Source organism: Cheilinus undulatus, linkage group 15 (assembly GCF_018320785.1).
Source record: "Cheilinus undulatus linkage group 15, ASM1832078v1, whole genome shotgun sequence".
In the NCBI taxonomy this organism is placed as follows: domain Eukaryota; kingdom Metazoa; phylum Chordata; class Actinopteri; order Labriformes; family Labridae; genus Cheilinus; species Cheilinus undulatus.
The window spans coordinates 11926020-11942178 of record NC_054879.1 but is presented as its reverse complement, the minus strand read 5'-3'; the positions used below and the strand labels follow the sequence as shown (position 1 = coordinate 11942178).

Here is a 16159-nt window from a genome sequence, read left to right as displayed (position 1 = left end):
CCATCCATCCCTCCATCCATCCATCCATCTGTCCATCCATCCAACCAATCATCCATCCAACCAATCATCCATCCATCCATCCATCCATCCATCCGTCCGTCCATCCATCCAACCAATCATCCATCCAACCAATCATCCATCCATCCAACCAATCATCCATCCAACCAATCATCCATCCATCCATCCATCCATCCATCCGTCCGTCCATCCATCCAACCAATCGTCCATCCAACCAATCATCCATCCATCCAACCAATCATCCATCCAACCAATCATCCATCCAACCAATCATCCATCCATCCATCCATCCATCCATCCTCTGTTGAACTAACAATAAGTTACTGAATTGCTACTAAGTATTAACGTGTGTGTAAATTAGCAAGTATTCCAGTTTCAGAGCTTGTTGATTAGCAGTTAGATGCTCATTATTATCGCTGTTCATTATTCTTAACAAGCAGTTCGTTACTCAGTCACTAACTACTGACTACTGTAAATGGTGTAAGTTAATGGCACTAAGTTTCTCTAGTAACTGCTAGTTTGGTGTAAGTTTACGAGCACTTAGTTACACATGTGTAATCCTAGAAACTAGCAAACATATCAGTCGACTAGTGGTGAGCTACTCAGTCCTTACCAAGAGTTAGTGTCTCTGTTGTAATCCAGTAAATACACCAATTTAGTGGAAGTTAACGGGTTCTTGTTCACATGTGTGAACCTAGAAACTAGCAAACTTGACTTACAATTAAACCCTTACTAATTAACTATGAAACTATTTGGCATAGGTCAACAGTTAGGACTCATTCATTCTGTGGTTCACTAGTAAGAAGTGTGCCATGTTGTTACCCAGTTACCAGCCCTTTGGGTTGACGTTTACCCACAGTTAGTAGCTCTCGGTTAACTAGCTGTTAGTCCTTGTAAGTAAGCCAATGTAAGAGAAGGTAAATTAGGAGTTACCGTCTCGTTTGTTCCCTACATTTGCTGATTATAGTGTAAGCTACCTCTCTTTTAAAGCTTTAACTTCTAAAGTAAAAGGTTGGAGCTTTAAAAGTCTTTTAATCTGAATTTTACACCTAATTTGAAGTTTTATTTCATACTGTGATCCAGTTGAGTGAAATGGGAGTTATTATTCATGATTTCTGTGAGAATAAAGTGCCATTTGGAAAAGGCTGTCTAATCCTGGACGATTTGTTTCCATGAATCTCCAGGAGAAATCTCGAACACACTGTAAAAACAGCTTGACACACGAGTGAAATTTTACTGCTGTGCGTAAATGACTTGCTGGGGAGGTCATTTTTTTTTGCAGCGTGGGGCACTTTAAAGATCTTTTGGGGAGAATGTGAAGCTACAGATGTGCAGACAGTGACAGCCTGCAGGTTTTTTTTTTTCTTCTTCTTTTCTCTGTTGAAATGTTTTGATGAGGGCTGCGCTGCTCTCCTGCACCTCGGCATCAGCTCAGCCTTCAGGGTGAAAGAGCGATCCTCCTGCTGCTGAAAAAAAAAATGTTTGGCTGCTTGCCAAGCCGTGGAACAAGTGCGCCTCCCTTCCCTGGTGTTTAGCGTATTCATAGTTAGGGGTTTGGGCTCGGCTGTTTTTAAAAAGGCAAGGCAGCTCTCAAGTTGATCAGTCTGCTCAGGAAACTTGTGCTGGAGAAAGTATTGGAGTCCAAACTGAAGAGAGGAGAAGTTTGAGATTTTGTGCAAAGACTTGCCTTGCTCCTTGAAGACAGCAACTCGGGAAAAATTAGCGCATATATTTTAAATTGAACATCTGAGCAGTTTTTGCGCGGTGCACGGCGCAAAGCCTGTAATTAATGTTTTTTAAATAGATAGCAACACTCTTGGATAAAGACTCTTGGCTTTAGCTTTAAAAATCGGATTATCTGACTGAGGCATTGTGCTCATTAGACCAGTCTACTTTTCCCCCCCTCTTCTTCGCATTTGAGGTTTTATGAACTGAAGAGAACACCAACAATGTTTCTGAGTTTTTGCCTCTTGGTGACATTTATCTTGGGGCTGTCCGGATGCTTGGGCTCATACGTGCCGTGCGAGCCTTGTGACCAGAAGGCGCTGTCCATGTGCCCGCCGGTCCCGGTAGGTTGCCAGCTGGTCAAGGAGCCGGGCTGCGGCTGCTGCCTCACATGCGCTCTGTCTGAGGGACAGGCGTGCGGCGTTTACACCGGGACGTGCGTCCAGGGCCTCCGCTGCCTGCCAAGGAGCGGGGAGGAGAAACCTCTGCATGCCCTTCTCCACGGCAGGGGAGTGTGCACCAACGAGAAAGGATACAAACCTGCCCACCCGCCCATAGGTAAGACGAGCTGCACGACTGACTGCCTGAATGCATGCGTGGAAACAAAGTATGACTGAAAATGTGTGCGTCTGCTGGGGCTGGGTAAAATATCAAGTCTTTCAGATAAATCGATGTATTTGCAAAGAAGATAGGGCAATCTAGTTCATGCTGAATTAAAGCAAAAAGATGCCAGGCCGAGTGGTCAGGTAAAGGATACAAGAACCACTAACAGTAACATCCTTCTAGACCACAGCCATCATTCACTTCATTTAGGAGCATTCACATTTTAAGTAGCCAAAACTGGATGATATTGGCACTTTTGATACCATTGCAATGAACATAGAAGTCCCAAAGACTTAATATTGATTGCAATGACTTCAAATCGCATGCATTCTCCTGCACACTGCCCAGCATGCACACATTTGTTGGCAACATTTGGACAAGTGAGTGGACTTTTTTGTGCAAGGGCTGTCATAAATAATTTTGACTCTTTTTCTTCTTTTTTGGTTAACAGATTTTGTAGCATGCAATATTTAAGACTATTTTGACAGCAGTGCATGGAAATGTTGCCAACGTTTTTGTGCAATTTCAATCATGAGGAGATTGTGGGCAGTATTGTTGATTTTAATGACTAAAAACGTATCCATGCTGCCAAAATTGCACAAAGAAAATCAGCAACAGCCCACACCCTTTACTAGGCAAGCGACTTTTCCAAATGTTGCCAATAAATTTGCTCAGTTTTGACAGGGATCTCTCTCTTTGGTTAAAAGTTCTCGTAACATGAGGTGTTTAAGAGTAGAGAAGATTTTAACTGGTGTGCCAATGTTTTTGTGCAATTTTGTTGCAGTTTTGTCTGCAATACTCAGTAATTTGTTGATTTCAATGTCCACTAACTCCTGCATGCTGCCTAAATTGCATAAATACATTGACAACAGCTCTAGCTCTTCACCAGTGCAAACACTGTTGCAAACGTTGCCAAAAATGAGTGCAATTTAGTCAGTGATCTCTCCCTCTCTTTTGGGGTTTAAGATTTTGTAACATAGAAGTATGAAGAGTAGGAAGATTTGAACTTGAAGGCACAAAAAAGTTGCCCGTGTTTTTGTGCAATTTCGACCACAAGTTTGTCAGCAATGTTCCATTGATTTGTTGCTTTTAGTCACAAAAAACTCGTGCATGCTGCCTAAACTGAACATTTACAATAGCTCTAACCTTTTACCATTGCACCCACTGTTGCAAAAGTTGCCAACAAATTTGTGCAATTCAAACTTTGATCTCTCTCTCTTTTGGTTGAAAGAATTGTCATTTTGGAGCATTTGGTGCCTAAGAGTAAAAAAAAAGATGTCGACTTAAGTGCATTTGTTGGCAATGTTGCAATTGCAATTTCTCCTGTGTTGCAGTGTTGTTGGAAAAATTAGATAACTTGTTGCTTCTAATCAGGAAAAAACTACAGGCAAGCACAGGCATGCAGCTTTAAATGTGCAAGTGCATCAGCAACAGCCCTCACTCTTCAACTGTAAATGCGCTTTTTCATATGTTGTCAATGTATTTGTACAATTTGGACAGTGTTGAGGAGTCTCCCTGCAATTTTTTGACTACTAACAAGGACAAATAGCCCAGTATTCAATGTCTAGGGCTTATATTTTTGTTGCTGCAGTATCAAAAGCCATGCAGCCCAAACATATCAAGTTGTGATTTTTGTCTGTGTTGCCCAGCCCTAGTTTTACTCTCTCCTAAGGGAATATCTTAAACCGTACTTGTCTGCTGTCTTTTTTGGCTAAACTTTGTAATATTTGTTGTTGTTTCCCTCTGTTTTGCCTGCTGGCAGGGAGCCCAGGTGGTTCCCTCTCCTCGCACTCCTGTAGAGCATAAAAAGCCGTCACCACTGCTTTCTGACGGACCGTTTCTCTGACAGATGGTATGAGGTGCCATCTCATTAACTTTTATCCACTGCCTTGATTAAACTGGCTGCAGGAGCTTATTCTCCTTCCGCTCTCAGGTCTTTACATCGGGGCAGAGACGCACCTTGATCGTCTCGTGCTCAGCATCCAGCTGTAGTGACACTGTTACGCTGCGAGGAGTCACAGAGTAATAATACAAGGTGAATAATTTGTGGTTGTGCACCCCAGCAATGGTTAAGCTGCTGCGGGTTGGCTGCGTTAAATGCACATGCCATGTCCCGGCTGATTTGAGCGTCTGGAGCGGGGCTGTCAAACTGCGGCTCAGTCAGAGCCAGGAGGAGCTGAAAAGGATCCAGAAAATACATATGTGAATATTTACATTTTGAAGGTAGCGCCAATTATTGAATGCATTTCTCTTAAGTGGTTTCAGCCTCTCTGCTCTTATCTCAGTGTAAAGAAGGTGAAGAACTTTGTATGCAGGGAAAATGTGGTAACCCATTCAAGTGTGGCTTATTTTGCAAATTACCACCTTTAATATCCAGTCTTGTAACAAGTGTCTGTCAAACCCCACTATTTTCCATCCTGGTGCGAGAGCACATATGCTTTCCTCCTCTGCTTTTGCTCTCGAGTATCATGAAATCTATCAAGGAATAAAAAGAGGGGGAAAGAGTTAAGAGGTGCATGCACTTTTCAAACTTTGGGTCCTGTTAGATCAGAATTGAGACAGATTTAGGTCTGCAGGCTCACCCTAGCTCTGTTCAGAGTCGGATTACCGCTAAATCTTCAGCCTGTGCGTGAGAGAGACGCGGGGAAAAGAGAGAAAGACACGGAGTCAGGCAGACACGGGGAGAAAGAAGAGTGGAGCCAGCAGTAGCCTTGAATGATTTAAGACATTTCTTAGTGTTGCAGAGAGCAGTTCGCTGTCACTCAGGAGTTTTAGCAGCTTGTCAACAACTAGATAAGTAGGTGGGAACCACAGAGGTTTTGGCTACAAGCCTCATTCTATAAAGCAGGGCTACCACTGGGCTCATTTGGGCTGTTGACAGAGTCATTAGGGTGTTTGAACACAGTGAGCAGCCTTCACCTCTGCTTTTAATGATATTACAGCATGTGGTTTCCCTTTGAGTGTTTTAATGCTAAAAATACCCTGCATAGTCTGTGTTCTGCAAAGAGAAGTGAACAAACGTAAAGGTAGGGTCTGTGTGAGTGAGCATGAGTGTTTGGGCGGGGCTGTGTGGGTGTCTGGGTGTGCATTGTGTGTGATTGTGATGACACCTCGGGCAAGTCTCACTTGGGGCTTTACACAGATAAACTCGCAGAACCCGACGTCTTTGTTGGCCCACAGAGTAATCAGAGCATCTTTTCCTGCCTCTGGCGCTGCATTCATTGCATGGGCGCTCAGTCACAAGGCAGTGATTCAGCAGAATGCCCCCGGCTCTCTCTCTCTCTCTCTCCCCCCTCTCTGAAGGGCCTTCTGTCAAACAGCTCTGTGGACGGGTGGACTGGTGAGGTGAGCTTCTGGTTTCCTGTGGTGTGGGGTTGCAGCTGTCTGTGCTGTACCAGCTGAGCAAGGCAAACACACAGGAGGAGGAGGAGCTCAAGTGTCTGCAACACTCGGGAGGCCATGAGAGCTCCAGCCCTACTAAATATTGACTGGGGCAGCCAAACAATGGGGGGAGAGGAATCTTTGCTGCCCCCCTCCCTTTTCTGCTCATGTTCCTGGCCATCATAGCTCTGCATCTCGGTCCCAGCGGTGCATTAATTCACATTTTGGTCCTGCGCTGTGATCCCAGTAGTCGCTCGAATTGTAAGCCACAGGAGGTGGTGTGTGCTTTGGGGGCACTCAGACTTTGTTACCCCCCCTTTCTTAAGTGAATCAGAGCCTGGAAAGCTTGCCAAGAGATATGACTTCATGGCAGCAGGCCCCTCGTCCTTCAAGCTCCTGAAAGGGCCTTATGTTTTAACAGATTGCTCTTTGCCAAGAAACAAAAGATGATAGAGTAGGGATGGGAATATACCGTCTTTTCAGAGCTTGAATACTCACACTAGCTTAATAAAAGCACCTGTATGCTGGAAAATCATGTATTGTAATGGCTTAAGAAGGCAGTCACTTGGCGGTTGAATCATTAGGAGCAGAAGCTCATGGGACTTTAAATGTTTATTTAAAATATATCCTAAAAGTGTTAAAATCCTGCATTAATTAGGTCAATGATGACTGATGGTTGAGTATGCTTAGTGCCACATTCAAGCATGAGTTTGTGACACAGTCACACCGAGTGCCCCTGGTGTCTATAGTTTTCAAACCAGGGGCACTCTGCAGGAAGGAGGAGTTTCTCTTTAAAGGAAATTATAATCTGGGCTTTTACTTTGAAAAGTACAGACCAGATGTGGGATTTTGAGCTCCAGAGTCGGTTGAAAACTTTATTAGACTGGAGCGTTTTGGCTTATGGCCTTCATCAGGGTCATCAAGAAACACATTACAATCATACTCTACAGTTGTAGACATTCACATCTGCTAAAAGAAGGTAAATATGGCACTCCAATTCATCATTTCTCTGACTTTTGTTGGCAGACATGCTCATAATTGTGGAAAAAAGGCGAGCCTTCTATTCTTTAGATTCTTTGTGCCTGAGACATGTCAGGTGTGAGAGACGTGTTCCTCACTAAGGCAGTATTAAAGTCCGGTAACATGCAAGTCATAGTAAAAAAGGTATGCATGCAATTGTAATTTGCTGTATCTGATTTGTCGTATTTACAAAATATTTTGGGCCAACACATACGATATTTAACTGTAGTTCAGACGCAGAATGTCTGTCTTAACCCTCTGAGACCAACGCTGTATAGGACAAGAAAAGACACAGGTTACAAAAAGTTAAATAACTTTTGAACCATAAATCATGGATACTTACCCTCTAGAAGCCCTTCACTGTGCTGTTCTGATGACGCTATCCATGTCTTCATAGCCCTTATGGAAGCTTTTCAAGCGATATTGGAACCTGGGTGACTATCTGGGGTATATTAAGATTAAATCCACACCTGTAACTCCAATAATGAACATCTTTTTTATCTCCATTTTCTATAATTTCAGTCACTAGCTTAGCATTAGCCACCATATTCTTTTGTCAAATGGGCTGTGACAACCAATGGCAGGCTGTTCTGTTGTTGCATCATGCTTTGTCAAACTGCTCATGTCTTACAGTGGAGACAGCCTTAATGGCTCACAATGGAGAGAAAGAGAGTCTGCTATGTGACCCTCTGTGTTCCTGCAGACAGGAACTGCTTTTTATAATGGCACAAAAAGAGTCAATACAAAGAACTGTGAGGACTGTTTTTATAAATGTGTGAATGTTTTATTTATTGTCACAGAATTTTTTTTCACTGTATGTTCCCCAAGCGATGGAAGAAGAAGTCTGTGCAAAAAGTCTTAGTCATCATTGTTTACTGTGTGCTATTAAAATCTTTGAGTTTTAACTTGCATTAATTGTTTTGTTTTTTGGTCTTTATAGTCCCATAACTTTTTTAAACCCCAGGATGTCCTGAAAAAGGATGTTTAGGGCTTGAATGTGCACCACAGGGTTGAAGTTTTAAAGATTTTTAAGGCAGTAAGTCCAGGTGAGACAGAATGCTTAAAGGACAGCTTATGGCTCGGAGGGTTGAAGTGTAAGGAATGATGAATTTTTATAGCCAAATTACCAGTTCCAAACATCGCTAGAGATTTTCATGTCTGCTGATATCATACCATGCTGCTAATATTGTGCATCCCTGAATAGAAATCAAGCTGTGACACTGCCAAGACACAGCTGCCACGACACAGCTGCCACACACCCAGTCTGAGACAGCCTTAAATTTAGGAGCTAAATATCTGTTTTCAACCTTCAAAATAAAAGTCCCTTGATCCAGTAGTTCCAAACCATTTTTCCCCTGACTTGTATCTAAGAGTGTCTGACCCCCCCTCATCACTCCCACACAAATAAAAAGTGATAGAGATTGCTGTCAAAAATTCACATTGATTTAAATAGTTTTGTGGACAGAAACCTAAGAATATAGGTCTACATGTGTTTGTCATACCAAAATACACATATATATATTCATATATACCAGGGGTCATCAACTACATTAGTATAAGGGCCAGCTGAACAGATGCTTTTGGGGGCGAACTTTAAAAAAAGAATTAAGAAAGTTTAAAAAATGCGTAATGAACACATTTTGTTTGTATATTTTTATTGTCTTGTGAATGTACAGAATTTTTTTGGCATTAACTGTGAGATCTATGACCTATATCGCAGCCAGCCACAAGGGGGTAACTGAGACAGACAAAGCCTTGTAACCCCCTTAGATATTTGGTGATCTTTTCAATCTGTTTTAAATTTTTCCCACTTCTAATGCCACTGTTTAAACCATTTTTTTGCTGTTTTTTACCCTATTTTGCCAATTCTAACCCATTTTTGCCACTTTTTGACCATTTTTGGCACCATTGGGGAAGTTTTGCTGTTTCTTGGCCGGCCAACTTTAGCCTGTTTTTGCCTCTTTTTTTTTTTTTTGGCTCATTTTTTGCCCACTTTTGCAACCTGTCACCAATTTTTGCCACTTCCTACTGACACTTTTCACCAATCTTTGCTGCTTTTTGTCCTATTTTGCCACTTCCAAATAAACTTTGCCAGTTTTTGACCATTTTTGCCACTTTAAACCCATTGTTTTCATCGATTTTTACACTTATTCAACTCTTTTCCATCATAGTTGTCCTAGTTTTGTCTGCTTTAGTCCTCTGGCATCCTGACATTTGTGCACATCATGGCTTAGCTGTAAAGTCTGACATTACTTTCCTTCTGGTATAGTTCAGTGTGCACATCTACGTTGTTTACATCACCAGTAAAAAGGTAATTCTGTCTGAAAGGGGTTTACATTTTGTTAAAGGCTATATTGTACTACAGCATAAATAAAATTTATGTAAGTAACAGTAGTAGTAGTAGTAAAAAATACACATGGTTATCACAGCTTAGATTTACAATAGACCGATTTCGCTTACCTCCATGGGCCCCCAGTTTGGCTGGGCCCCAGAAAACGTTCCCCTTTACACCCCCTTATGGGGGGCCATGTTTGCAGCAATCTACTCCTTCCATAAAACTTGAATGGCAACATATTTCCAAAACCATTTTTGGTCATTAGCAGGCTAATCTTCTCTGCTCTGGTATTATTACAACAGCGTGAGATAAGAATTGGTGCTAACAAAGCTTCCTTTGAGAGTACCCTGTTGTTGTTGCTGCTGTAATCTGGTAGCTATAAAGCTGAAAACAGCTAATTTTTTGCTATTTTCTTATCCAGTTCGGTGGCCCAAGAAAGATTGATTATGCCTGTAACACATATTGGTTTGTACTGTTGTAGCCTAAAATCACTGTATGCACAGTGTGCAGGTCATGAAATGTTACTTGAGTAGGGATGTCCACAATGAGTACCCCAAGTATTCATCACTAGACTGGAGAGTTCTGTTTTTTGAAACATTCCTGCCACTTACACAAACATGTAAGGACAGTAATACTATGCCCCTTATTAGCAGAGGAACAGAAAACTTGGTGTCTCTACCAACATCTGTAATAGATTCATGTTGGCTCTTTGCTCAGTGTAGATGCAGTTATTTGAGCCACAGCGGTTTCTGAGGAGTTGGTGATTTTTCGCACGTCACATGTCTCTGTCATTGATGACAGGCATGAGTAAGTCAGGCAACTGCAGACCTCTGATGCTTAATGTTTGCCAGAGAACTCTGCATATGTACGGTCACACTGTTGCATTTCTAAGCACCGTACAGAATCGCTTGTCATCACATACTTTTAGAGAACTACTCAATTTGGAGAGGCGCCATGTGCTGTTTTCCAATGTCACTAACACAGCTGGTTATCGGGTCAAAGCTGAGAACCTGGAGGAAAACGCTGATTCCCTTCGACTGTACACCCAAGCTAATGACAACCGGCTAACATACGCTGACTTCTTTGTATGTTTCGTGCTCGAACAGACATGCCACGTTAGATATAGCGGTCACGTGTGACGGGCCAGCTGCTTGACAGCTTCATGCGAAAGGAAAGACTGAATGTGGCTTTCCATCCGTCTCACCTTGAACATCTGAGACAGTGCAATGAAAGCTTAGCATGCTGCAACTGATCTGTTGCAGGTGCAAGGGAGGGAGAATTATTAGAAAGGTCATTTCGGCAAGACATTGCAAGAGAGAAAGCATGCAAATTGTGGAAAATGTTACGCATTTTTAGATGCAACATTGATACTTTTGATGTGGCTCGGTCTTCACAAAGCAGTTTAGAGCATTATGATCACAGGAACAGTCAAAGAGCTTGAGCTGTCACTGGGAAGCACATAACCTCTTTGGCACACTTGCCTGATTTCTCCCTATAAAACTTTACAGTGGTATTTGTACAGCTTATTGGTCACTGACACCTAGCCTGCTGGTGGCAACAGCTGTGGAAGAAATCAGCGCTGGCTGTAGTCTTTCTAAGCCCGGAGCGTGGGATTCAAAAAACAGGGCAGTGATGGCCACATGCTGGAAAATGATGTCACATGTGTTGACACCTGACCTGTGTGCTGTAAGCTTTCCTCAAACACCTGGTTACATGTTAGCATGGTGCCAGAGAGGAGCAGAATCATCTCTTTGTGTGTACAAAGGATTTTTTTTAATTTCCATTTGCAAGCTGACAAAAAATGGTTTCTTAGAAATTGGAGAACAATGGAAGCTTCTGTGACTTCTCTGAAATGTTGGTGTTTCTAAGAATGTCAGACATGTGAACCTTTTATTGTTCCCTGTCCACTAGCATAAGATCATCATCAGCAAATAAAAATGATTACTTAAAAAAGAAATCATAGTTTTGAACATGCAGAGGCATATTAAAGTTAATTTTTGATCTACAAATTATGGAAAAATAAACAGTGCATGCATCAGATCATATACTAAATAGACCATTTGCTCATTCTTGGGTGTGCCATTATTTAGGCTATCAAAAGATAACCAAACAAAGTGTTCACCCAATAATAGGGCTGAATTATATGGACCAAAGATCATACAAGAGGTATTTTTTAGTTCAAGGGTGACACTACATACTTTTTCTATAAGGGAATAACAAAACAAAGTCAGTTGTTAGTCAAATTCTCTTGTGCCAAATGCCACATAAACACTTTAATTAACATCCAGCTGCACAATGACAGCATGTTCACAAAAATGACGTAACAATGAACTATCAATTATCTTGTGGTCAGTTAACATATACATTTAAGTGCTTCGTATTCCGGCTTTCAGCATCATCTATGCACTACGGATCACATTGCTCCTTTTTTGGACAATCTTGGGTTTCCACTAAAGATGCACCATTTGCAATTTTTTCCAGTAACCAATATGCTGATATCTTCATTTTCACCAATACTTATATCAACACCGATATTTAATGTGGTTCGGATCTAAAACTTCAGTCCATATAACACTTTAAAGGAAGGATTGAGGATGTACAAAGAAAAATACTTCAGCTTACATATGTCGGTTGGTCCTAAAACTTCACAAAATTATTTGTACATGTTGGTGATGTTTTCAGGTGACAATTTCCCTATCTGTCTAAACCCCTTTTAGAACTGTGATTAACTGACAAATCTTAAAGGGATATTTGAAGTTGGGCCTTATGAAGTACCTAGCAGGAGAACTGGCATTAGCCTCCAGTGATTTCAGTGAGCGTTGCTCCTTTAAGAAGGAATCACTGGTTGTACTGTCCAGGAAGCTAGGCAATACAGCATGACAGATAGGTACAGTTTCTCCCTGGAATTTATTAAGTTGTTGGTAACAATGGGCCACATAACAATGTTGGCTCAAACATACGCACTATCAGTACACTGTATGGCCTAGCTTTCTGGTGAAATCCCTGGCGAATCCACTGAAATCCCTTTAGGCTAATGCCACCTCACCTGCTAGATACCTCATGTGGCCCAAAATACTGAAATATCCCTTTAAGTGGAGAAAACACACTCAGAAAACTGCCGAATTCATCACAGGGTCAGTGGATGATTGATGTGTGGCTGGTGTGGCTAAAGTTAGCAGCTAGCATTGCCAGCCTTTGTTCCGCTTTGCAGATTAATATGTGGCTACTCATCACCTTGGTTCAGTAGACATGAGTATAACCATAAACAGCCTACATATAACTTTATCTCTATTTTGGAATTCTAAACACTGCAATACTGCTCAGTTCCTTAGACATGCTAACTTCTTTTTACATCGAAAAGCCAGGAAAGCTCTGTCAGGAAGGCAGCGGCCATTAACTGAAGCTAAAGTGGCTAATAGTGGCAGGAGGCTTCACTGCAGTCTTAAAAGAGTATTTTAACAGGATTTCAGGCCCATTAAAAGTAATAGACGATTAGTTCAAATGACTCATAAATATTTGATATCCATATTTAGCTGTTTAGCCAACCAACCATTCGCATCCCCAACCCATACGGTCAACATTTACAGCTAATTTATCAGCACAAATATCATGGCTTGGAGCTTTTCAAGATAGAATTGTCTGATAACAGAGATGGACTCTGGCAAATCCATCTGCTTTGCAAGGTTATCAGTTGTAAATATCTGCAGAAATGTTCATGTCTGCTGAAACCAATGATAAACTTTGTCGGCTAATATCACGATAATATCATGCACCCCTAGTTGCAGTCTATTTTCAGTGCTAGCATGCATCTGGGCATCAGAGCAGATCGATCTGAACAGGAAGACACACACAGGAATGCATAACACATTCTGCCAATTTCAAAACAAAACTCCAGGTATAGACTGCAGACTACTTATTCCGTCATTACATGCACCAGTGAACAGCAAATCAGTCTTGCATAGGCAAAATAACTTGCTGTTAATTTGTTTTTGTTTGTTACTGCTATAACTTAACTCTCTATTTCAGCTCAAAAATTGGTGAGGGCCCACGCCACCGTTCCCAGCAAGCTGAGGCCCAGATGGACCACCGTGGAAATTGTGGCTTACTGAAATGATAAGCATAAGCCTTGCACCGTTTATTTTTCAAGACAACATTCGTCCATCACTTAATCAAACTTTATTGCTATATCCCTTATCATACAAAAATACTTGGGACGCAGATGACCTTGTGGTTAGGTTGCAAAATGTTACATGAAAATATCTGTTCCCAACCTTTAAAAAATGTAAAGGTCATAAATAAACACTCATTAGAAAGCAGGCACTGATGACATAATGAGGAAACACTGGAGACAAGGTTAGAATGTTAAAGTTCAAGGTTGGAACATATAACAGTAACAAACTAGAAGAAACCGTAAAAATAACACTTAAAGCTAAAAAGTGATGATAAAGTAAAATATGAAAATAAAACTGAAAAAAATTTAGGAAAGTATACAAAATTTTTAAAATTTAAACGCCAAACTGTAATCCTGACGGCAGAATACAATACTATAACATTAAAATCAATAAAACAGACAAAGAGGATAAACAAAAACTGAGTTGGCTGTGAGTTTGCTTTGAGAAAATGTGAACTATATTCATCTAAACAGAACTTTTGTTGAAAATATGTCAATATGTCAAAAGCTGAGCGCATTCCCCATCCCTAGCCCACATTAATGTTAAATTTCACCCATGATGATGTTCCTTTTTGCGCTGCTTGAAGATCAACCCTGAACAGCACATCCAGGGACGACTCGCCAAAATAGCTTCTCCTGCCTTTGGGGAGTTAGAACATCGTCACACCCAGCAATTGTGTTGTGGTGACGGTGACCCAAAGAGAGGTTGCGTCCGTCCATGTGGCTTGTTGCAAACCCACATGCAGATGTAGGATTGGACCTCAGACCAAAACTAGGAATGTACAGTAGGAGCACTTAATGTGCTAATGTCCTTCTGTCATGTCCGGCTTCAGTGTGAATTGAGCATTTATTTACATGGCGGAAGCTGTAAACGGTTCTGAAGGTTTGCTTACCTACAGCAGCATTTCCCCTCTTGGATGGATTTTGCATCCTCTCATAAGTCTCTGTTTTGCGATTTACAATCCTTGAATTGTTCTTGTTGCTATTTATACCATGCATTCAGAAAAGCAGGAAACTTTTTGATTGCATTGAACATATTCTGTGTGCACAATACCATGGGACGAGGTATTTCCTGCATTTTCAGAACAACAAATTCCAACCAAACAACAGGACATTTGGGGTCAAAACATAAATCCCTTACACTTGGGGGTGCTCAAACCAACTCATGGACACAAGTTTGTGGTTTCTTCCTTCCTTAAACTTCTTTGGAAGTGAACATTATTCAGTTGTCAGTGCCTCAGTCTTCTCTTGGATGCAGGCTTTTTGTGCACTGCTCCCTTTCAGCTGGTGACTGTGCTAATAAGTAAAAAAGTTAACAGAAAATTGGTTGCATGCAAAAAGATGAACAACTTCACGACTTCGTTTTTCATTGTCCTGAAGGTTCAAGACTACTAACTATAATCTAGTTGCTCTGCGGGCTCGTATTGATCTATGCCTTAAGAGGTGTAGCTGATAAACCTGAGAGCTGGCACGATGTAGCTCAGGAGACTTAAGACTTTCCTCATTACCACCTCTTTGTCAGGTACTAGGTTGATCAAAAGCTGTTTCAGAGCAGCAAAGCATTAAAATTTGATTAAAGTTTGGTTCCCAACCAGCAGTTCAGGCCAGCCTAAGGGAGTGGGAGATGCTAGAGAGCTCAAAGGGGGGTGTGAGGCTGTGTCTACTCTGAGGTCGTCAAAATTAGATTTGCAGTGGGCCTGTTACCACGATGACCCACTGGATAAAAAGTGTATTTGGGTTGGGACAAGTGCTTGTAGGCTGATTTTTGGGATTTTATCACTTAAAAAGGGTTGTCCAAACTATGGCCGAGGTCAAATGTCCTTTACCCATTTTTAATTGGCCCGCAAAAACTCTAAAACATAAATTAAACTAGGCTTCATTAGAATATGAAGCTTATGCTTGACTGTATATTTGATCTCACTTACATATGAATGTATTTTGTGTTACCTTGGGGGGCTTGTCCGGGAAGGTAACACAAACCTATACTCGATTGTCAAAAAGAAAACACTGAAATTTTGGAGTTTGTGAAGACTGCATGAATTTATTTGGATTAGAGTATAGTTTAGTTTCAGCACTAGGAAGTGCTACTGTGGTAGTTCTGTAAACAAACATTTTGACACGACCATTTATTAATGTGCTTTTTTTGGGACTTAAACTGAGACACTGTAAAATCTCTGTTGCATGGAGTACTGTCATTATTACCAGGTTGAAGCCAGTGATAGCCAGGGGCAACCAGGGCTACCCTGAAATCTCACTGGCCTCCTTGAAATCCTTTTCAGCTCTTCACTAGCCATTTAAGTAGGTCCAGGAACTCAGCAGATCTTTGCCTAAATTAGACTGGATTTACCCACTTCAGCATCATAAAGGTGAGGTATATGAAAGTGGCCCAACCATCCTTGTAATTTTCTGTACGTGGCCCCCAGTGGAAAAAAGTCTGGACTTAGATCATATTTTGGTTGGATCACCTCTTGTGTGGGTCCTGAGAGGCTTGCCTATCTTAGACATAAGAAGGGGGTTTTCAAGGGAAAATAGTAGGGGATCACTGATATAAGGTTAGTTTGAGATGACTTTTTCTGTGGTCGCTGTTGCAGATTGGACTGCAAAGGTCCCATCATCACTCAGACTTCATCCAATATTCTCTACAGTCTGTAGTGAAAACAGTGTGCTGCACACACATGCCCAGTACTCAGATGGCTCTACAGGTTAGTTCACACCTCCCTCTCTGCTCCAGAAACTGCAGGGTTATCAGGCCATGGCCTTGCTTTCAAATATTAAGTAGCAGACGCAGCCTGAGGCTGACGGATGGTTTACTAATGTCGTGCTTTATATGACACAGTCCCTCAGGCTCAGTTATCCCTACATTATCTTGTCCTACCCCCTGTCGAGATTAAACACCACCTCTATTC

General features: G+C 41.5%; 1 protein-coding gene across 1 annotated transcript in view; it reads left to right on the top strand.

The window, feature by feature from the left end:
* The first annotated feature begins 1633 nt into the window (after positions 1 to 1633).
* Positions 1634 to 16159, top strand: part of igfbp5b (insulin-like growth factor binding protein 5b) — a 28957-nt gene continuing 14431 nt past the window's right edge. The window contains exon 1 of the mRNA XM_041806703.1: positions 1634 to 2301. Coding sequence (XP_041662637.1) covers positions 1968 to 2301 — 334 coding nt within the window. The 5' untranslated portion in view covers positions 1634 to 1967. The remainder of the gene's footprint in view (positions 2302 to 16159) is intronic.